This window comes from Haplochromis burtoni, unplaced genomic scaffold, assembly GCF_018398535.1.
Source record: "Haplochromis burtoni strain Fernald_Lab_line unplaced genomic scaffold, NCSU_Asbu1 Contig_72, whole genome shotgun sequence".
Taxonomy (NCBI): Eukaryota; Metazoa; Chordata; class Actinopteri; order Cichliformes; family Cichlidae; genus Haplochromis; species Haplochromis burtoni.
This window is the reverse complement of record NW_024582433.1, coordinates 1,951,940-1,974,831: the sequence shown is the minus strand read 5'-3', so window position 1 is coordinate 1,974,831 and position 22,892 is coordinate 1,951,940. Positions and strand designations below refer to the sequence as shown.

General features: G+C 39.2%; 1 protein-coding gene across 1 annotated transcript in view; it reads right to left on the bottom strand.

Annotated features, from left to right (window-relative positions):
- Positions 1-22,892, bottom strand: part of pappaa (pregnancy-associated plasma protein A, pappalysin 1a) — a 105,611-nt gene that overhangs the window by 9,392 nt on the left and 73,327 nt on the right. Inside the window, exons 13-20 of the mRNA XM_042221727.1 lie at positions 21,398-21,569; positions 13,006-13,189; positions 10,365-10,566; positions 10,045-10,249; positions 9,198-9,345; positions 8,890-9,005; positions 5,377-5,448; positions 3,752-3,850 (exon numbers count right to left, since the gene is read on the bottom strand). Of these exons, the coding sequence (XP_042077661.1) occupies positions 3,752-3,850; positions 5,377-5,448; positions 8,890-9,005; positions 9,198-9,345; positions 10,045-10,249; positions 10,365-10,566; positions 13,006-13,189; positions 21,398-21,569 (1,198 nt within the window). The remainder of the gene's footprint in view (positions 1-3,751; positions 3,851-5,376; positions 5,449-8,889; positions 9,006-9,197; positions 9,346-10,044; positions 10,250-10,364; positions 10,567-13,005; positions 13,190-21,397; positions 21,570-22,892) is intronic.

Genomic DNA, 22,892 nt, shown 5'->3' with positions numbered 1-22,892 from the left:
GTTACACATTTGTTTTTATTATATATAACATATTTTTTTTATGAATCTCTGTCCTGGGTTACTCGCCATGCATTGGAGAAAATAAGCATCAGGTGCAAAACGCCCTGTAACTGACTTGTCTGAGTTGATCAAAAAGGAATGATTGTGAGAATATGAGATAAACAACTAAATCCAAATGTCTTATTAATGCAAGTACTAAAACAATAAATAGAGAGGAAATTTGGGCAGCGATATCAAAGTAACATATAAAGATTGTCAGGAAGGCTGTTAAAATGTAATAATTTAAAACTCGCATTCAGGTTAAATTGAGTTTCGTGAAAACAAGGTATGTTTATATTGGCCAAGACATTAAGCAACATGTGTTTGCGAGCAAAAAGCATCAATTAAGCAATGTGCTCGCAAGAAAAGGGATTAATGTCAAACATCTGGTTTTCCTTTGTTCCTATATCAATTTCACATATCAGCTTAATTCCTTAGTGTTTCCTTTTTCTTTCTCACCCACAGTAACCTTTCCTTGCCCCTTGCTCCTGGCAGCTGATAAATCAAATTACAACTGGTTATTTCAGAATAATTTTTTTTAAATGCCTTGAATAATTTGCAGGGGACCCACTAGTGGAAAACACCAGCCAGTTGTAGTTGCAGTCCATGCATAATGTCTTTAAGTAGAATTTGGACAAGCATTGTTCAGGTGTAAACCCAGGGGAACAGCCTAGAGTCATTAAGAAAAACGGATAAAACTTTCCAATTTCTTTGAAAATTAAGAATTATAGCAGATCGCGGTGAAGATCACGGAGCTTATCTTCACCTCATTGTTATTTCTAGTATGACTATTAGTAATAATAACATTCACTGGATGGTTTCACGCTTAATTTGTGTAGTTATTTCAGTAATAGTTTTGTACAAGTTTTGTGGATCACACTATTGGCTTTCAGTATGCCGTTTCTTTGGCTTAGAAATACTATAGCATTAAGTCTTGCAAGATTCCTCCACAACAATTGAGGTTCTGGAAAGTAAAACCATACTTTACTCGACATTTTTGCTGATAAATAGCATATTACTACTATTCTATCTATTACCAATATATTGAAGTATTAGGAGGCAACAAAGTTATTTGGGGAAATGTTAGAAATGCTCTTTTCCCCTCAGCCTGGGCAGAGGCGTGTCCATATATGATTACCAGCAGCAGGTGGTCTGAGCCCCAGCAGGGGACGAAAAGTCATAATTAACAAACTGTAGATTACAAGCTGTGTGTAAACTTGCATGCTGTACTATTGAATACTAAGAATCACACATACTAAATGGACTTGAGACACAATTCCACTTTTTTTGTTGCAAGATGTTACAATAATATTTGTGTGTTCAAACTGAGACAAATATATATAAATATATAAATGTATGATATTTCATCATTCAGGTCTGTAACAAACAGCCAAAAGCAACCAAAAACAATCAAGAATTTCCTTGACTGACCAAGTCAGCCATAAATCCCATTAAAAATTCATTCATAGTGATTTAAAACAAGACTACAGGCAGAGTGACCCGGCAACAAAGAGCAGCTGAAGGTTGCTGTGGTGAATGGCCTGGAGAGCGTCACCAAGGAAGAAATAAAGTATCGGCAGATCTTTATCAGCTGTTACTGACTACGAGGGTGGTTTCACAAAATGTTTCTCTTTGCCTAATGTTTCTTTGTTCAATTTTCTTTTAAAACCTGTAAACCTCAGGGACTGTGTGTTGAAAAGTATATCTCTCTCGCATGCGTCTTCTTATATTGATATATACTGAGACTTTTTCTTTAAAACTATTGCTCAAGTTTAATATAGAGTACGCTGTCAATATAGTTAAAGGTTTCTCTGAATCTGTTGATCTTGTGTTGTGCAGTACGTGGCTCTGTGGTTGACAGTTATAGAATGAGGAGATTACTTCTTTGCGCACATGGTTTGAAAAGCATTTTTCAATGAATGCAAAATGCAAAAATGTATTTCTGATGTCACTGAGTTTTGTAGGTTTGTCTGTCTTCTTGTTGACAAGACCATGCATAAACTTCCAAATTGATTTCTTGGTGAAGAAGTAGAGTATGGGCAAAGAAAAAAATGCTAAAACTAGTGCAGATGAGGATCGCTTTCTTTGAAGTTTTGAGATGGGGCATAGACATTTGTTTTGGCAGGGCACTGGCCCATGTAATTTGTGTGTATGTGTAATTGAAAGCAAGGTTACCCTGAAACCTAGTGAAATTTAATCAAATTTGGTGCATGCGGTATATGAGCAACAGAAGGACCCATTAAATTTTGATACAAATTTAATTTCTTAAATTTAGAGTATAGAGTATAAGCCTTTGTGGAGGACACTGCTTTTTGATTGTGCTTCAAGATTTCTTTAGCGTTCAGCTAGTCTAAACTATTTCTGGAACATAGACACAGATGTCAAAACCTTCAAAAGCATTTCAGTTTTAAACTGTAGATGTGTTGCTCCATCCAAACATAACATTAGACCATGCTACCCTTTGATGTATAACTTCTAACTCTCAAAAAATAAGGCCTGTTCTCCTGATAGGATCCATCAACAAAAGTGCGTTATGCAAGTTCTGCCCAAAGGGTCAGAAGATTTTGCAATTTGATAACAATTCATCAACTCTCTGCTGCATTTGGAATACAATGGCTTAGATTTGATAGTTAACTTATAAAAGAAAGAACTCAAAGACTCAAATTTTGAATTGCATTCTGATAGAAGCCAATAGCACATAAATAGAAGAAGGAAATTGAAGAATTTGTATTTTAAAATAGATTCATAGTGATTTAATAGATAGATGCTAAAGATGAAGTTGCTAACTAACAACCTTACTAAATATTTATATATGTATCCCAAAAACATGAAATTGGGATACGACAAAGCTGTCCACTAAGACACAGTGACATATGCAGTGATAGACATCAATTTCAATATAAATCTAGCCAGAAATACAGATGGATATGCCGGGAGTACAACCAAAGTCTTTCACCAGATTCAGAGAAACAGGCCAGGCCAGGAAAGCAGATGCTGCAGCCCAGAAGCTAAACTACACATCCATCTATAATTTTTGCCAAGAGCTGGCAGGGATGAGACAGGCAAAGTACCACTCAGAATTTAGGGAGTTAATACCACAGAAATCATCATTTTTTAAAAATGCAATGCTGAATTTTAAAAATAGAAAACAAAATTCTTGAAAGATTAAACGAATGCATAGATAAAATGACAGTTCTCTTTTATTATTAGAATGAGGTAGTAAAGTAAGTAAGATGTACTCATCAAATAACTACAGCCTTTACTTAAAATAGTCTAAAAATACTAAAAATAAAGTAAAATTACTACCCAAATTTCACATAATTGTGTGAACACACTATACAAAATAACAGATTAAGTAACAAAATACCGCAGCAAGTGGTATTTTGCGAGCACTATTGATGAAGTCTAAAACCTCCCACTCTCTTGAATTTAGGGTCTGTAATCTGTCTACCAGTGCACACAAGACAATGGAAGGAAGAAATTGTTTAGAGATCGTCCAAAGGTTGAAATACTATACCTTTCAGCAGAGCACTGTGATTCATTACAGTACACTGTAAATAGGATTTTCACAAGTATCAAAGCTTATTAATGATATCATGCAACCTCCACTGAATGCATAGCAGTAGAGTAAAATGATAAAAACATATGCAGGAGGTGGGATAAGTACTTTTTTTTTGGGGGTCTCATTTCCAGGTAAATAAATGCCACCAACCTTTTTAGTCTTGACAGTCGATTGGCAGCAGTCTCCTCCATCGTAGTTACAGAAGGCTCTGTTGTTTACTGAGTCACAGTAGTTGTCTCCCATGAATGGCTATATCAAAGAGAAGCAATTAGGCACAGACACTGAGCTAAGAACATCCTGCCTTGTTAATTGCTGCCACAACTCTCAGAGTCTTTTGCTGTTTTCTCTTGAGCATTTTGGGGCTTTTAGAAGCCTCTGGATAAATTTGCTGATAAATCTGATACATTACATTTTCCTCATTCTTCAATCTGACTCTTTAAGCCCTTAGTCGCCCAGACCCGTAAATCAAACTGAGGACACCATAAACTATTCACTGCGCAAAATGCTCCAGTAATTTGATTTATTGGGTTGGCCCCACCCTCTCAGCTTGGGTTACCAATCAGGTTATCCAATTGGCCAAAATGAGTGGATGATATCATTCTTCCGTGAAGTAAGGTGGAATTCCTTCAGATGTTGCATTCACTTGTGAATGCCCCATTAATGGAGGGAAAAACATAGCATAATGACACAGTCATGTGTGTAAATTATTTCAGGAGGCATTACACCAGATTATAGCTAGTTAATAGCTCTTCAATGGACCTTATATATAAGTCTGATAAGAGACACCTGTATATCAGCAACATGTTTAAATGACTTGTGAGTGCCTAATGTTTTCTTTCCCTGTGCCGAGTTGTTAATAACGCAAGATGTCCCAGAAGGAAGAAAGCTCATTATGGACTTGCTTGGTTTTCTTTCTTCAACTATTGTCTGAGGATTTTACTTATAACTCATCTACACTGATGTAAAAAAGAAAGTTTTCACAGGACTCTTTCCAGTTCTGTGAAACTCTAACCATACCACATGATTTAGTAGCATATATATCCACCTTTATCACCTTTACCATTATTACTTGAAATAATAATTTCAAGTAATATGATAATATGATAATATGATTTTATCACACTTTTTTAGACTTGGAGGAAATATGGCCCACTCTTCTTTACAGAAGTTAATCAACATTTGCAGATATAATCAACACCTTGATTATTTACTTTTTTCAGCCATTCTGTGGTAGATTTGCTACCATTCTTGGGATCATTGTCCTGTTGAATGACCCAGTCTTGGGAAAGGTTTTGGTGTTTCACAGGCTTCACATTTGATTCTAGAATCCTTTGCTATGGAGAGAAGTTTACGGTCAACTTAGTGACTGTCCAGGTCCTGTGTCTATAAAACAAGCCCAAATCACCACCCCTAAGCTGTTCCATATTTGCCCAGGAACCCTTCCAAACAAGCCACACTTGTTCAGGCTTTTTTCTAATTCTACTCTTATGAATTTTAACATTCTGACCTTGGGATGAATTTGCTCGGATGTCCAGTTATAAGTAGATTGCAGCATTGTGTTAGCACACATCTGAAAGCTCCAGTCTCACTTGTTGATGAGCAATTATTCAAGTGCATTTGATCAGCAGCACCTGATTGCTACGTACCCTCTTAATTCTTAATAAGCATTCAGGGTGGACTAAGTACAGAAGGTAGTACCGAAAGCTTTAAACACCATATATCCTGTGTTTGAGTCAAGAAAGTAGGTATGAAAATTACATTTTTGTATGCCTTACCTCACATCCTTTGATGCAGTGGAGGAATTCTGGGTGTGGATACCATTTCAGCCCCATTGTACAGATAATACTCTGTAAGATAAATCAACATTTGTGGGTTGAAACAAAGAAACACTGACGCTTGAAAAGTTGCTCTGTACAATTTATTTCCTGCCAGGAGTTTGTCCTTTTTTCCCAGATTTCAGGCCACATAATCCCTAACCGTACTAAATTCAATGGGCACATTTAAGCTGTGCACGGACACACCCCTAAGACAGGGAAACATAGACGTTATCAAAAGAGCTCATGTACTACTCCTAGAAGCTTTTTTGTGAAGCCTCCTTTGCTTTACACTGAAACCGAGTAAATTGATTTTTAAAAGACATAACTTAAAAAAAATGTTTTTTATAACTTAGTCATACCCCCAGGAGGATAAGGAACTGGAAGCATGAGAAAGACAGAAGCACAGAGGTAAGAGGACCAGGTTATCTAATATCTTTGCAGAATGTGTGGAATCCCATTCTGTTCTCCTGCTGTGTTTCTCTTTGAAATGCAGCAGAACACATTTGTGCTCAGGGCAGGTGGACAGCAATGTGTACACTGAATGTACAGCTATATGTGCTAATGCACCCTTCTAAGCATACACTGTACAAGAATATAAGGGTGTAAATAGTTACATGACGATGAAAGGGCATTTTTAATTTCACGACTGTGACCTCATAAAGTCTGTGTCCCATGTTGGGAATTTGTTCGTGAACAGGCAAACAGAGGCTTTGCTTATAGGATATGTAAATCGAGCTTACATAGTACTGGCCATGACCAAAAGCACCATTTGCAGCAAAACCCCGCTGACCTCAGCTGGTCCATTTTTCAGATCCATTGTGCCCCAATATCTCACAAAGTTGACATTCTTTTCTTTTGTTGCTGCAAACTAAGGTATTTTTCATTACAGTCGTGTCAGCAAATCAATGCAAAAAGAAAGATACAGGCTTCAAGGTGGAGAGAATCAACAACATAGCATCTGAGGGCAACTGAGAGCTGTGAGAGTGATGCTTCTACTACTGTGATATAGTACTGCATAGCTGAGTCCAGACATGCCTGCTGTGTGTGTATGCCTGTGCGTCTACAGGGAAGGGCTCTAATGGTCAGTATATACGGTGGAATACTGAGAACATTATTTTATATTACAGGTGAAACTTTTTGCAAATGCTGTACTTTTTCTTTCTTTCCTTCTTGTGCTCTACAGTGATGATGTCATCTAGAAACTCTCCCCTTCTCTCTCATTCTCTCTCTCTTTCCTCTCACTGCAATGTCGTAAATCATGATAATCCATGATTGTAGCCTGGCCTCACCCCTCACTACGTATGGGATCCTCACCCTCTGAAGCCTCCCCAGGGGACTGATACCACATAAAAATAGATCCCTATCTCAGCACCACCACAGAAGAGGTCATGTCATATAGAAAATGACTAATTCTGCAGTAAGCCCGACAGGGTAATTTTGCTGATAAAGGGGGAGGAGGGTGCTGAGGGCACAGAGTAGTCATAGATAGAGAGACAGGGAAAAGAAAGAGGGAAGGTGGAGATAAAGAAGGAGGAGAGAATTCTAAGTGGGTCACACTAAGAACCAAAATACAACTAGTTTAAAGGCAATAAATCAACATCACTTACTAAGGTGGGCAATGCCGATTTCCAGCTCAGCAAAGTAGAACTAGAAAGTGGGGACATTAATTCTCTTGTAGATGGTGCATGAAGAATTCCACCCTCTAGGGATAGTTTGCCAATTCCTACTTACAGCATTCCTGGTGTTATTACAACTGTTAGCCTTCACCATGACTATTATTATTTTTCACTTCCCACTACTGCAGTATCCTTCTGTTCTGTTTTGTTAATACCCTTTTTATCTTGTATTTCTGTGTTTTTGCATCCTTATCTCTTGGGTGGTCATTCAGTTTTATTTTTCATCTTTTTTTTGATACTAGAATTAACTGAGTAGGAACAAGGTTCACCATTAATGTCAGTAATAGCACTATGACAATTATGTGATCGCAAATCTAACATGCTACCATTGGGAACATCTTGCCACATGAGTGGCAGACCATTTTTATAGGGTGGCCAGACTAGGACCATTAGTCATTAGGAGGAATATAAACTGATTTCTTATCATTTACGATCACCCCTGGCCACTCCTGTGCCATAAGGCAAATTTCTGTTAGCCCTTTTAGATGCTACGGTAGCTGCTTATGACTGCGTGTATATGTTCGGGATGAGACTGTGTGCTCGCATTAATTATGATATATCAACACAGGATGAGCTGGCAGAAGGAGGAACAAAACAAAACATTACACTTGCTTAGACTTGTGGTCATTACCTTGAAAGCTTTACCTCTTCTAACCGCTTATCCTCAACACACTTTCCTACTCTTTAACAGTCATCCTACCAACATCACTTCTCTGACTTCTCTTACACTATCAGATGGACCCAACAGCATAACCTCAGGTTTGAAATTACCCCTGAGCACAAATCATATCAATTACACAAATCCATAAAAGCAGATCATTTCGTGTCCACATGGCCTAACCCACCCCTCCCCCGGCATCCACCACCAACTGCTGACTCAGTGTGACTCTGAAACAGAAATAAAAGGTGTTGTCGGAGAAAAAAAAAGAGAAAAATAAAATGTACTCTTTTGGTCAGGCGCGACTTCTCTAGTTTCAAAACTCGATGCTATTTAGTAAGACCTGTCTCTTGTTCTACAGCTAAAAGGGCATTAAGCTGACAAAAGTACTTTAGGCAGATTCAACATTTGTGGCATTGATACATTTTGAGAGTAAAATTAGAATTTAGACAACACACAAAGTCCAGCTGTACCTCTACACAGCTGCTGACCTCAACCATAATCTTCATGAATATCTCAAATGACACCATGGTTGTGTCGGAGAGCCCCAAAAGAGACAAAATGTACGGTCCTGTGCTATGTGACCTTCTCCACCACAGCCTCCTACCTCTGTGTTTTGCTATCTGCCAAAAAAAGAACACTTTATTATTTAAGTAGCTGTAAGGTATATCTAAATTAGGCCAATTACCAGTGAGCTTCAGTGTTCTTTAACAGTGATTAACCTGAATGAATAAGGTTGGTCACAGTGGCAGTGAGGGTGAAAACAAGTGCCTCACAACAATTCTTCAGCAAGACAAATACACTGGAATTTAGAAAAAAATCTTTACACCTTGGGAATAAAGTTCTTGTACCTCATTATCTCTCCACTATATCTACTACTATATCATCTTGAAGACTGAAAGGAAAGTGGGCAGCAGGAGGTTTTCATACTTGTTGTCAAGAATAAATTTTAAAAGGTTGCTATGCCTCTAATCCAAATATTTGTATGGCATTGGGTTGGCATTTTGCATTGCAAGCAATGGAGTCAGGATCAAGGAACTATATGTGAAATTCCAAGGAGAAGAGTTGTGCTTCACAGAACTTCGTGAAGTGCGTCTCTCAGAGCTGTGAGGCGCACACAAACACATGCAAACTTACCTTCAACTTAGGTGGATTTCTCCAGTGCTCCTTCATTACTTTTCCTATGGTCATATTGTGAGGGAGGATCACAACATCGTTGTTCCCCTCTCTACATGTCAGCTCACACTCCTCACCTGTGTTTGTTTGTGTGACAAAGTGACAGAGAGAATTACACTAATGAAAGATCAACACCACGAATGCCGAGATTTATTTTCCTCGTCATTGCCAAACCATTGTGAGACTATGTCACAATGGTTTGGCAATGTGTGAAAGATGAACCTAGTATAAAAAAAGCATTAAGTAACAGTAGATTTGTGCATACAGACCTATGCCGTGTCCTCGTTTGCATGAGTATTGCAGGCTATAATGGAGGTTTTGAGGTAAAGAACACTGGCCTTGGCTGTGTGGGCACAGGCGGAACGACCCTGTCCAATTTCCATCTTTTCGACAGCGGATCTCATTGGACCCTTTGCCCTGAAAATAACACATATATTGACAGACAAATAATTATACACATACAGACATACACACAGGTGCACAAACACTACTAGGCCAAGGACACTGAGATGCCATGCCACTGTACAGGGAAATACAATCCAATTTTTAGTAGGCATCCAACCCACAACGTCGAAGAGGCAGAACAGATTAAAAGGTGTATACATTTCAAAAGTCTGTGGCAGCAGGGCTGTTCTGGAAATCAATAGCAATCTAATTAGCATGGCGTCAAATTGAGTAGGGCTAAGGGAGACAGGGAGAAAAGCAGGCAGGGCAGAGTAAGATGTATCAGAAAAAAACAGCCAGGATAAAGGCTGTATCTTATTTTTCAGTCATTAATTCATTAATTTAGTACATTATCATTGGTCATTAGTAATTATGTATGATATTACACAAGAGTATATTAATAACAATTTGTCTGTAGTGATTTCCAAACAAACAACATTACCAGTAATCCTGGAGAATCAGCCTGGTGGTACAAATTGTTTTAAATGCACTATATTTATCTGTGATTATATTATTTATTACTAAGTTATGCTGAACAAACAAAACAAAAAAGAACTGTGAGGGTGCAAAGAAGAGAAAAAAAAGAGAAGACAAGGACACTGGCAAAGCAAGAATAGACAGAGAGGAAAGAGATGGACAGACCTGCTTGCAAGTAGGGTGCAGCAGCCTCACCGTATGGGCAGAGCGTCCTGTGCCGGCGATAGCAGTATTACCAGCAGGGTCAGAGCAGTTTAGAGTGCAGGTACTGTCAAAACGAAACCCATTGGTACAGTTATAGGAGCCATGGAAGATCGGAGGTGGAGGATCACAAGTCACGGGCTCGCAAGATCCCTCGAGCCAGGTGCCGTCTTCTGTGCACTGGCGTTTGAATGCACGCCTAAAAGGAAAAGAGAGATGATTAATTGAATCACGTGCAGACCCTAATTTCATGTGGGAACAAAGTTTCAAAGTAGCAAAAAATGAACAAAAAAAATTTCAGTTTATTTCTTTACCGCTTGGGTTTATTGGTAACATGGTAGCCTGGCCTGCACTTGTACTTGCAGAGTGTGCCAACTTTTAAGTCTGACTGCTGGCAACGTTTTGTCTGCAGCACAGCATTGGGTACAAGAGGAGGGGCTGGGCAACGAAGCTCACATAGAGCCTCTGGGAAGGACCATAGACCATCCTCGAGGCAGGTAAGCGTGTTGTTTGTACCTAGAGAAACAAAAAAGGAAAGGATAAATGGAAAAGCATACAGGTCAGTGAATCAGTAAAACTAGGTCAGATCAGATGCAGTCGGCTTCAAAACTACGAGTTGTAGTGCAAAGCCAAATTTGAGGTTGTTTGAAAAAAGGTGGTCTTAGTTTAAGGGTCTTTTCTGTGTTGCTTGGCAATCAGTGGGAAGAAACCTCTAAAATTATTAGCAAGAACATCCCCTCTTGCCCCTGTGGGCGCTCTATCCTGCAAGCTCGGGTGCTCTACCAGAGTCCTGGGAGCTTGAGGGTCCTGCACAGTATCTCTGCTGTTTCTAGGACTGCGCATCTCGAATATTGTTTTTGGGATCTGCTGGAGCCACTCGCCTAGCTTGGGGGCCACAGCACCGAGTGCTCCGATTACCACTGGGACCACTGTTACCTCCCCACTCCATATCTTCTCGAGTTCTTTTCCCTTGAAACTTCTCCAGCTTCTCATGTTCCTCCTTCCTTATATTTCTGTTACTTGGTTACTTGTTACTTTATTCATCATTCATCTATTTCTACCGCTGTCTTCCTCTGCTTGTTCACCACTACTACGTCTGTGTGATTATCTATCACCAGTTTGTCTGTCTGTCTAGACCCCAGCCTCTGTGGATCTTGTCCTCAGAGCTTGTTCCTGTGCTGCCATGATTAGTGCCTCTGTGCTATCTTTCAGTCCAGCTTTGTCCAGCCACTGGTAGGACTTCTGGATGTCACCATACAGGGCTCTTTTGCTAGCTCTGGCCATCATCCTTGGTTGTGGCCATCTTCCTATGTACTCATGGATGTTTGTTGTCACATCCTGGACAGTGGTTCTGACACTCCCCAAATCTTCCTTATATTTAGTGTTACGTCTTGGGGTGCTGGATTTGGAGTGAAACCCTCCATGCATGGTGAGGAGCTTCCTTGTCTTGATGTCAGTGGCCTCCATCTCCTCCTTTGGTCAGCTTATTATCCCAGCAGAGAACCGGATAACCTGCAGGGTGTAGCTGTTGATAAAACGGATCTTGTTCTTCCAGTTCAACTGACTTCTCAGGATTTGCCTGACCTTTTGCAGGTATTTGGTGGTTGCAGTTTCCCAGGTGCCTCTTCGTGGTTCTCATTTGCCTGTGGGATTCCCAGGTACTTGTAGCTGACCTTAATGTCTGCAATGTTCCCTTCTGGTAGTGCAATTCCCTCAGTTCTGATTACTTTTCCTCTCTTTGTTAACATCCGACTACATTTATCTAGTCCAAATGACATTCCAATGATGTTGCTGTAGATCCTGGTGGTGTGGATCAGTGAACAATGTCTCATTCAGTCCTAGTGTACAGCTTGATGTCATCCATGTAGAGGAGGTGGCTGATGATTGCTCCATTCCATAGTCAATATCTGTAGCCAGTCTTGTCAATGACCATTGGGGACAAAGGATCTCCTTGGTAGATGCTGCACTTGATGCAGACTTGTGCTATTTACTTGAAGTTGGCCACATCCACATTTAGTTCCTGATAAAGGCTCTTAGTTTCCTTTTGATTCTGTATAGATCTAGACATTCAGGATCCATGTGTAGGGCATCTGGTTGGACCACCCTTGACCTTCAGAACTGCTTTAATTCTTCATGGGATAGATTCAACAAAGTGTCAGAAAAATTCTTCAGAGATTCTTCTCATTGTCATCTTCTAGAAACCAGTTTGAGATCATTTTGTGATACGGTGCTAATTTTCAAAAGGCAATGTCAAATACTGGAAGCAGCTGACAGAAGATGATTACACTGTCATGATAAAGGGATGGAGATTATCAACAACAATACTCAGGTAGGCTTTGGTTGGTACTAAGGCTCCCAAAGTGTGACAAGAAAATAGCCTCACACCATTACACGACTGATACAAGACAGGATGGATCCATGCTTTTATCTGGTTTACACCAGATTCTGAACCTACCATCTGAGTATCACATCAGAAATCCTGACTCATTAGAGCAGGGAATGTTTCTTCAGTGTTTTAGTGTCTAATTTTGTTCAGCCCGTGTGAATCATAGCCTCAGTTTCCCGTTCTTAGCTGACAGAAGTGACACTTGGTGCAGTCTTCTGCTGCTGTAGCCCATTTGCTTCATGGTTACTGTTGCTTTTCTATCAGCTAAAACCAGCCTAGCCATTCTTTTTTGTTTCTGACTTCTGGCACCATCGCTTTGTAGCTGACCTTAATGTCTAACCCTAACCCCCCAGGAGAACAGCTGCTATCTGGATATTTTCTCTTTTTTGGTCCATTCTCTGCAAACCATGTTCAAAGACACTGATTAGATAATAGCATTAGCAAACACAACAAGTGTAACTAATAAAGTGACCAAGGGCTGTATATATTTATTGGAAAAGATCTCTGAAGGGTACCCTGTAAATATGAATCTGAACATGGATATGTCAGTGCTCCACTAGGCAACTCACCCATTAGCTGAGCAGGTTCTCGACACTGAAATGTGCTTTTTTTGCCATAGGTAGTGCCCTCTGGAAAGTTGAAAATGGCAGGATGAACATGATACTTGTCTGGTAAACCACAGTCCACAGGCTCGCATGATACCTGTTTGTTCCACTTCCCATTAGCACAAGTTATTGTCACTGAAGTCTCTGACTGGAAAACAAGACATGATATAACACAAAGTAAATAACAAATAAAAAAATATAAGTTTTACAACATAGTCTACATAGATATATAATAATATTCATTGATGCAAGCTTTAATTTGCATATTGATGCAACAGACTGATGTAGTGCACTTGTCCTATAAATGTTTACCTCACAAAAAAAATGACTACAGCAATTCTGCAATCATTTCAACAAGTTCCTAATCAGCGTGTAACCTAACAAAGCCTGATCGGGCTTAGCTTACTGTATGTCAGTAAGCCTCACAGGCCACTCAGCAGCTCAAGTAACTGCTGATAGCATTTGTAAGGTCAAGTCATGTACTTCAGACAACTGATATCCAGCAACTGCACAATCAGCCCTAACCCTAAACAGATTGACTTCAGTGGAAGTGTGACAGCTGAGAAACACACACAGACACACGCACGCACATAAAGTCTTCTACAAAATAGAAGGCAAACCCCTGTGGGTTTAGTCTACATCCATTATTCATCCTCTTTCTGAATTTATGTGTAGTCACAAAACATAAGAAAGTCGTTATTATATTTAGGTAAGAGATAAACAATATGCTGGAAATAGTACAAAATCAAAGGGGGAAAAAAGTAGAAAGGTTACTTCATATTTACTGAGTTTGTAATTTCATAAACAAATAGGAACAAGTGGCTTTCCGTTGCTCCCTTCTGAAAATCAAGGCAGCCTCTCCAACTTTTGAAAGACTACAGAGGGCATCCTGTGTGCCTGGGCCTTTACATGTTGTTGGAATGTGGTAGGAAACCAGAGAACCAAGAGGAAATCCACACATGGGGAGAACATGCAAAATCCACAAGAAACAGACTCAAACAAGAGCAAACCCAGCAGTGGCAGCATAGCTCCACTATTTCATACAGAGGCATGCTTAAATCGCCAGCAAGATAAAGGTTCCAGTATAAGGGATTATCATTATGGTAAATTACTTCTCAATTGCCAGACGTTTTGCATTTAGTGTGTGTGTGTGTGTGTGTGTGTGTGTGTGTGTGTGTGTGTGTGTGGACACACTCTACACATGGCTATGTGAAACCATTCTGTTCAAGGGAAGAATATTGTCTAGAGAATATAGCATTAGAAAACAATATTTTCTTGTATATGAACTCCTGAGAACTGACAGGGCAATCAGAATAGTTCAAAATCCTTTCTGGGTTTTTTTTAACTAGAAAAGTTTCCTCGTGTTAGGTTTATTCTCTATTACAAATAGATCTCATTGCTCTAGTTATTTGGCTTGTAGTGTGAGGTTTTCAGAGATGAGACGAAATTTATCTGAATGGGTTAACTCTCAATTTTTTTTTTATCCTCTTCTATTAAGTAGAACCATGTAATCCAACAGGAATGTTTAAATCGATAGTCGTGCCAAGAAAGCTCACAACAAAGCTGTTAGAGCTCAATCTTTTTGACTTTTTATTCTCAGAACCAGAAGAGAAACCTGTGTGGGTAACCCATCAATTACACTGGTTGACTTTAATTACACACATCTTTTTAAAGCGAGGCCAAACTTCAACACAAACTGGACTCAGCTGGCAATACAAATGTATTGTTTCATAATCTTCTCTCTGTTTCCGTGTATATCTGTCTTTCATCTCGATCCCGTTACATGATACTGCGTAACAGTATCGGGTTCCCTCAAAATAAATAAGCTCCTTTCATATTTGGATGTCCAACAAGGTAACATATGCATTGCATGTGAGCGCCTTCTGGAAAACAACTGGGTGAAGAGTTGAATGAGTCAGTTGAGATGTGAAGCTGTGGAGAAGCAATGTGGACCAACATTGAAACATCTCTTTTAAAATATGTGAAAATCTTAAGTACACTTGCAAAATTGTGCATGTGTGGGATAAGGTACGAGCTAATATGCACTTCACAAGTGTGGTCAATACTACACCCTACACATACAAATACACATAAACACACACGTTTACCTAGATGTGTTTGTGCTTTGGTGAGGGAGGTGATAGAGAACCCATCTATCACTAAAACAGCGTTTCAAAAATGCTGTGCAAAGATGGGGAAAAATCTGACAGAGGGATGACCATCTCAGGATGACTCCATCTATCAGGTCTTTTTATTTATTTTTTTCTGTAAAGTGGCCAGAGAGAGTTGAGTAAAACACACATAAGGGCCCACTTAGAGTCTGGTATGAAAAGGCCTCAGAGCAAGATGAAGATATTCCATAAATGTGATGTTTTTGGTCAAAGTGGTGGAAACTTCCTGTTATGACAGGGGCACTGGTGAAAGAGTGATTGATAAAGTAGAGAGAGATTCTTGAAAAGGGTTTCACCCCAGGTGGATATGACATGGGGCGAAGGGGGTCCTAAACCTCCCAGCATAACAATGACCTAAAGCACAGACCTGTTGCTTCAGAACAACGAGTCAAATACTTTCCTCTTAATTCTTTTGATCTTTTATAAGTGTGAGGAGCATTTGTAAATAGATTAATAATAAAAATCTACAAGACAGCTAGCTGTGCAAAAAGGGAAGAGCACTTTCTAAAGTGAGTATATATGTAGGTTTATGTGTGCTACTATGTGTGTAAATGTGTGGGAATTTTCCTTCCTTTAAAAAATTTACAGCTGCCTGTTTCTCTTCCAGTAGCGATTTTAACAACCCTTGGCTGTGCTTCCTAATTCAAGCCAGACAGACCTACAGACAAATGAACCAACAGACAACCCCTTCCTCAACTTAGGGATTTGTCTTCTTATAGATGGCAAACAAGCAAATTATAGCATGGTTGAACATTAATTGGAAGATAGATCTGCAATGATAAATAGTAGAATTACTAAGAATTAAGTATAATTTATGTGTCAGTCCTCGCGGAAAACCTCTTATAAAACATTTTTTTGTGAAAATCCTGTTCTAAGAATCAAAGGTTGTATTTGTGAAATATTCATACTGGCAATATCAGCGAATGGTTGCCCAAATGATTCTGGATAACGGTGTGGTCACAACAGCAGCGTGCTACTGAGAATGTAACTTTAGTCAGAAACCCATAGACCCCATATTTTATAAGTGTGAGGAGCATTTCAGCGTAACATGTCAACAAGCAGGGTGATTTTAATTTTACAGGCAACATTTTGATCTACAAGGTTTTCCTAAGAATCTATAAAGGGATTTACATGCTCACATCCTTGTTGGGCCAATAGCAAGCACATGTTTGTTTGTTTGATGAACACAGATTTAGTTGAGGGTTAGATCTCTTGTGTGTACAACTGACCTAAGGGGCACACCTAGCTATTACCATTAATATTTACAAAAAGAAAAGGTTACAGGGTAAGTGACACGAGGACAGGCCCCCAGTCTGTCACAGGGCTAACCGGGAGATACAGACAAGCATTTGCACCTATGAACAATTCAGGGTTACCCATTGACCTAACTCATGTATAAAAACATACATACTATGACAGGATATTAGAGAACCCAGAGAGAAGCCACAAAGAGAATACGCCGAAAGTGCCCAGCCTGGATTTGAAGCCAGGGCCTTCTTGCTGTGACAACAGTGCTAACCACCACACCAGCGTGTTGTCCACAACAACATTGTATATGTATGTGAATTTAGGATAATAGATACTTTACTTCATTGAGATTATCTTTTTTATCAGATGGTGACTTGCGATGGGGTTATTTTAATTCAGATACCTAAACGCTGTTTCATGGCAGGGAATGGTCATATCTGTAAAAGGGAATGCCTATATAAAATAGATGTGACTTCTTCAGTACCAGCACACAGTGTTCCCTAACCACTTCAAAGGAAGAGAAAGATTTGAAAAACAGACAGGAATAAAAGACACATATACAAATCAAGCAAGTGAGGGAAACAGATTTGTTCTGAAGATACTATTATGTAAGAAGTTGGTGTTCCCAGAATCGCTTTGACATCAGTGAACCAAGAATGTAATCGGCTAATGAAATGAGACAAGATTATGCTTCACATTGCACTTTTCAACCTTAGTGTGGAGGTGTGCGTGTCTTTGCAAGGACTGTGCAGCTGAAAAAAAGATGAGAGCATATGAGCACTATGAATCTGGCCAGACCATTTTATTACCAGCGCTTTGACTCGAAGCACATTTCGTTTATTACATTTAAGACATGATGTGCCCAGTCTTTCTTTTGAATGTGAATTGCTTTATTTTACCAATTATATCCAGCAGTTGTACAGTTTAGGTTACAGCTGTGTTGCCGTTGGAGTCAAAGTTATACTCCTGATTGGACTGTATAACTTGCAATCAAACACCTTCATAAAGTTGCATTCCACTGTTAAAACTAATTAGAGTTATGTCAAAACTGATCATTTGCAGTAATGCTTCAAGTAAATAGTGCATTTTATTTGCTGTGAGACTATTTTGCAAGGTATTGCAAAGCTGCAATAGATTTTGAAATGGATCGAGAAAGTAGTAAAGACGCTTGTGTTCAATAAGGACAATCTCTATTCACTCATCTGCCTATATTCCTGGGTATTCGGCCCGTTAGATAATTCTTTACATCACTTCCGATTTCTCACAAACTGGTTTCTGTCATCAAATGGCCCAACTATTTCCCTGCCTATCTTCTGTAAGCCAATCAATTTTTGGCAAATGTGAGAAGAGCCTTGGTGTTCTTTTTGGTCTTCAGAGGTTTTGTCCTTGGAACTCTCCCATATATGCCATTTTTGACCCATCATCGATCCACTCTTGGAGTAAATTTGGGACTGCTCTTGTGCAGATTCACCACTGTTTCAAGTTTTCTCCATTTGTAAATAATGGCTCTCAACATGACCTCTGAAATGACTTCTTTAGATTGTGCCATGATGTGTTATTCACAGTTAATTCATGATTTAACAATAGGGAAAATTACTTTTTCACTCAGGGCCAGGTAGGTTTGAATTTTCCCTCGACAAAATAAATCATCATTTAAAAACAGCATTTTGTAAGTACTCAGATTGTCTTACTCTAATATTAAAATTTCTTTAATGATCTAAAACATTCATATGTGACAAATATGTAAATTAATAAGAAATCAGGAAGGGGGCAAATACTTTTTGAGAGTATTTTACATGTCTCCTGGAATTAAAGCTTTCCGGTTCCAGTTCCACCCGGGACATTTGGAAGTGCTGGGTGGTATAAAATCTTTGTGAAATACCCAGAGCTCAAAATATGTTTTAATAGATGTTTAAATAGGACTGTCTGCAGCCAGAACTTGTGACTTCTATGCTCATGGACAGTTTTGATAACTTTTATCGAAACTTTAGTGTTACCTCAGCAGTGGTAGTGTCCTCAGGGCTGACAACAATCAAAATGAAAATACTAATAAAACAAGAATGTTTATTTTGAGAACTCATGAACTGTATCACCTCTATCTTCATGTTATTGGAATTTAAAAAAAAAAAACATATCTGAGACTGATTGATTCCCAAAGGCTAATTCAAGTAGAATCTTTCTTCAAAGAAAAGTAGAAAAAGGGATATGTCCCTCTTTCATATTCATGTTTTCATATTCAAGTATTTATAGTAAATTTTGCATCTGTTCATGAATGTCTGTTTTCCATCTCACAAATTCACATATTCTCCTTTCTTGGCTACATTCTCATCCGACTTGTAGTGACGGATAATCCAGGAGGGAAAAAATTAATTCAAATTCTCTGTGGAGTCCCACAAAGATCAGACCTTGGCCTACTACTTTTAAAAGATCCAACATACTTTCTATTATGGACAATTTATCCATCCACATCTGGGTCAGAGTCACAGGGCTAAGCAAAAATGCTCAGACACCCCTCACTTCAATCACCTCCACCAGGCTCTGAGCCCCTCCCTCTTCACCCTATGGCCAAGACTAAGCCCAGACACCAAACACAGAAAACTAATTTCCATCCCTTGTATCCTGGATCTCATTCTTTGAGTTACTGTCCCTAGCTTGTGGACAAAGGTGAGGGTTAGAATATAGATTTACCAGCTTCACAGCTTCAAGCTCAGCTCTTATCATCCCAACAAATGCCACATCAATCCGTATGTTAATCTCACACTCCATTGTCCCCTTCCCCTAGGGGCTACAACTCCTCCCCCAACCCAGAGTGGGTACCCTTTCCTCGCTGTGAACCACGGCCTAAGACTTGAAAGTGCTAATTCTTATCCCTGTCGATTAACACTTGACTGAAAACCAACACAGCATGTGTTAGAGGTCACCACTCAAAGGAACTAGAAGGACCATATCAGTAAAAAAGCAGTCAGCTGGTCCTGAGGCTACCAAACTAGAAACCATCTGCCACAATTTTGCTTTTACTTTATACCACTATAAAATGTGCTCAAATATTATTTTTCAAAAAGCTGATTCACTTTACTTCACTAGAGAAAAGGTCAGAGAAAAAGAAAGAAGAAAAAATGTAAAATATATACATGTTTATATTACAATCATTAAGTTAGATTACACAGTATAGATTTCAGAAAATCTACGTAATTCTATTTAAGTTAATTAGGGTAAACTTCCACATCCTCATTTCACATCTACAAAACTGAGCACATGCCTTTCATCTGGCTGAATGGATACAAAAGTTATTCATAAATAACAAGTCCTTGTAATATCTTTGAACTGTCAATCATCATTTGTGGCAAACACTCAAAGTACTACACAAGAAAATATTTGGCATAAAACTCTTCCTACTTCCTCTTCTGTCCTTTCTGCTTCCATAACAGCCTACTTACTGCATACTTTTTTGCCTCTCCTTTTCTTAAAAGCATAAATTATCACTAAACGAACTGACATTGGTGAATAGACAGATTGTGCATTGTCAATCAAAATATAATGCAATTATAAATCTGCAAAGAAAAATCAACTCCAAGGTTTTGTACATAAAATGTGTATGTCAGTAGCTTTTAATGGATTTTTTACATACACACACATTGTTTCTGTGCATACATGAGTAAACTACTTTGTGGTACTAGAACCAGTCCAGTTAGGACAGCTTGCACACAACATATGGAACAACCAACAGAAGAAGTATCTTTAGCAATATTAAAGTCAGAGTCCAGACCACGCATCAGAAAAGCAATTATGTGTAACCCTTCTTATACCCTTAATCCGCTCTTGCTTCTCTCTCCTTCTTGTCTTAATTTATGTTCCACATACAGCTCCCAAACATACCATACAGTACAGGCGAGTACTGTTTCTTTTTCTCCAGGATACAATACACATGTGCCATCTCTCTAAGAGAGCATTAATAGATTGTTTTGCAGACAGCTTTACAAAGCCATAGAGAAGGATAAAGCATTTATATGGCCTTTATTGCATCTTGGTCAAAATCCAAAAGGTTTACAATGTGGTGTAAACTACCCAGATCATTTGTTTATGTGTGGTGTGCAAGCATCTGTGTGTGTGTACTGTATCTCCCCACATCTCCATGCAAAGAGATTTCCTTGTACTCCTTGTACTTGACTGTTTGTTTGTTGGTATCTGCATGGAAGCATTTAATATGTGCTGCTTTGTGACAGTGGCAGCAAATCTCTGCCCTTTAACAGAGACTTCAATGTGTGCAGAATGAGCAGGAATGGCGCTAGGGAAAGAGAGGGAGGGAGGGAGCGAGAGAGAGTGAGCAGACACTATGCTATGATGTCATCATCCCAGTGGACCAGAAATACAAAGTGACTGTTTGAGGTGATGGTGCAGCATGCTCAGCAAGAGACTAAACACTTTTATGTCTGTGCTTGTTTAATGCATGTGCGTGTGGCGCGCCCATGTGTCTGTGTGTGCGTGTGGATGTGTCTTTGTATGTCTATGTGTAGTAAACTAGAAAAAGGAGAAGACTGGGGCTCCACTTTTCAGTGCAGCACTCATCTACCTGGAAGATTATGATGTCATTGTCCCTGGAGGGTTACTGTGCCAAGCATGTTTTTTTGTTTTTTGTTTGTTTTTTTGCAGGTGACAAAGTAAATCCATAAACAGAGAAGAGAACAGAGAGAACGTTTGTTTGCACTTTTGTCTTATTGACATTTGCGTATTTGAGTTTACATGAAAGCTTGTTTGAATATGCATAGACGGCTTCATGTGTGCATGCATTTTCCAGTAACTACACAAAAGCTCTGACATTTTTGCACTTGAATGCTTGCGTTGTATGTTTATGCGTTCTTGTTTCTCTGTGTGAAATGAGCTATGTAGCTGCCTATACGTAGTTAAACATGTGTGCAGCAGTGTGTTTGTATGCTCACCTGACTCTTGATGATGTCATCGTCCTGGTGGACTTGCAGGACATATCCAGAGTTGCAGGAGATGGTGCAGCGGTCTCCATTGTAGAAGTGGTGGCCAGGGCTACTGCACTGCTCTGCATTGCGGATCCGGGGTTCCTGGCAGTCAATGGCCTCACACGAATAATGTACACAACTACGAGGCATTGTGTGTGGGGGCAGGGGTGGGAGGGTGTTAAAGAAGAAGAACAGACAACAGAGATGACAAAGCTAAAAAAAATAAAAAATTAAACAAATTTGAAAATACCACTAATACACATTTTTTGTGAATATAATAGCACTGCAAACTCAGAAACGTGGAAGCAGTGCTCCAAAAGAGACAAATTATACATCGAATCCGCCACATCATCCATCAATGACCGCTTAACATACCAAATCAATAAACTACACAGAGAAAAGGCTGCCATATTCTGCAATGCACATGAAAGCGGAGTGTGAATATTAGGGAATTAAGAACAACGGGATAGATGCTGTGCAAGCTACAATGGTGCAGTTTGACCACAGCTCTGTTAGGATCCTGATGGAGAAGGCGTTTAACACTCTTGGAATGCTTGGGTGCCCAAGGCACCTTTTTACAACAGTCTGCATTCTGTAGTATAGGGTTCCCCTATGAAGTGAAGAAAGAAAAGAAGGAAAAGTATTTCACTCTCCTTCTCTGTCATTGTGTATGTATGCGTGTCTGTGAGGGGGTGGGGGACCGAAAAGAGAGAGAAAGTATGTAAGAAAATACAGATCTGGAGAAACATTGTTAAACTCAGTCCTGCAACAATGGAATTTGTATCTTTCTTTTTTCTGTCTTATTTTACCTGCTTTCATTCCACATATTATTTTTTGCACTGCATGCCTTCTTTCTCAAGATTGTTAATAATCTAAGCCTTCTGTTTACATATACTGTTCCATATGCCCTTCATTTTTTCCCTTATTTTGCTCCCAGTATGTTAACTCATGTTGACAAAAAGCTACGTTGAGCAGGTGAAGAATAATTATAAAGCACAGGAGCAGCGGTCCCTTACGTCTACTCTTTGAGGACAAACTTGGGAGACCTAGGAGGCTGCTTCATGGACTCTTAGGCTTTGAACAAAATCTCTTTGTGGTTTTTTGCTAGTCACTCTGGAATTTATGACATAAATTACAATTAACTACCTGGAAAACTAGCCTCCTTCCCTGCAAATGAGAATACATTATACACCACAGGGGAATAGTTTGTATGATAGAAAGGAGAGTTCAAGAGAAATGAGGGAACTATACAAAAACGTTTGTGAATATTGTTTTTATTTCTGTTTTGTTGTTTGTGGGGACAAATAAAAGTCCAAGAGTTCTCACTCTGGTGATGAGTGTAAAAGTTAAGAGAAGAAATGTGTGACAAACTGAAACAAAACCAATATATACACACATATGTATATACATATATACGTGTGTGTGTGTGTGTGTGTGTGTGTGTGTGTGTGTGTGTGTGTGT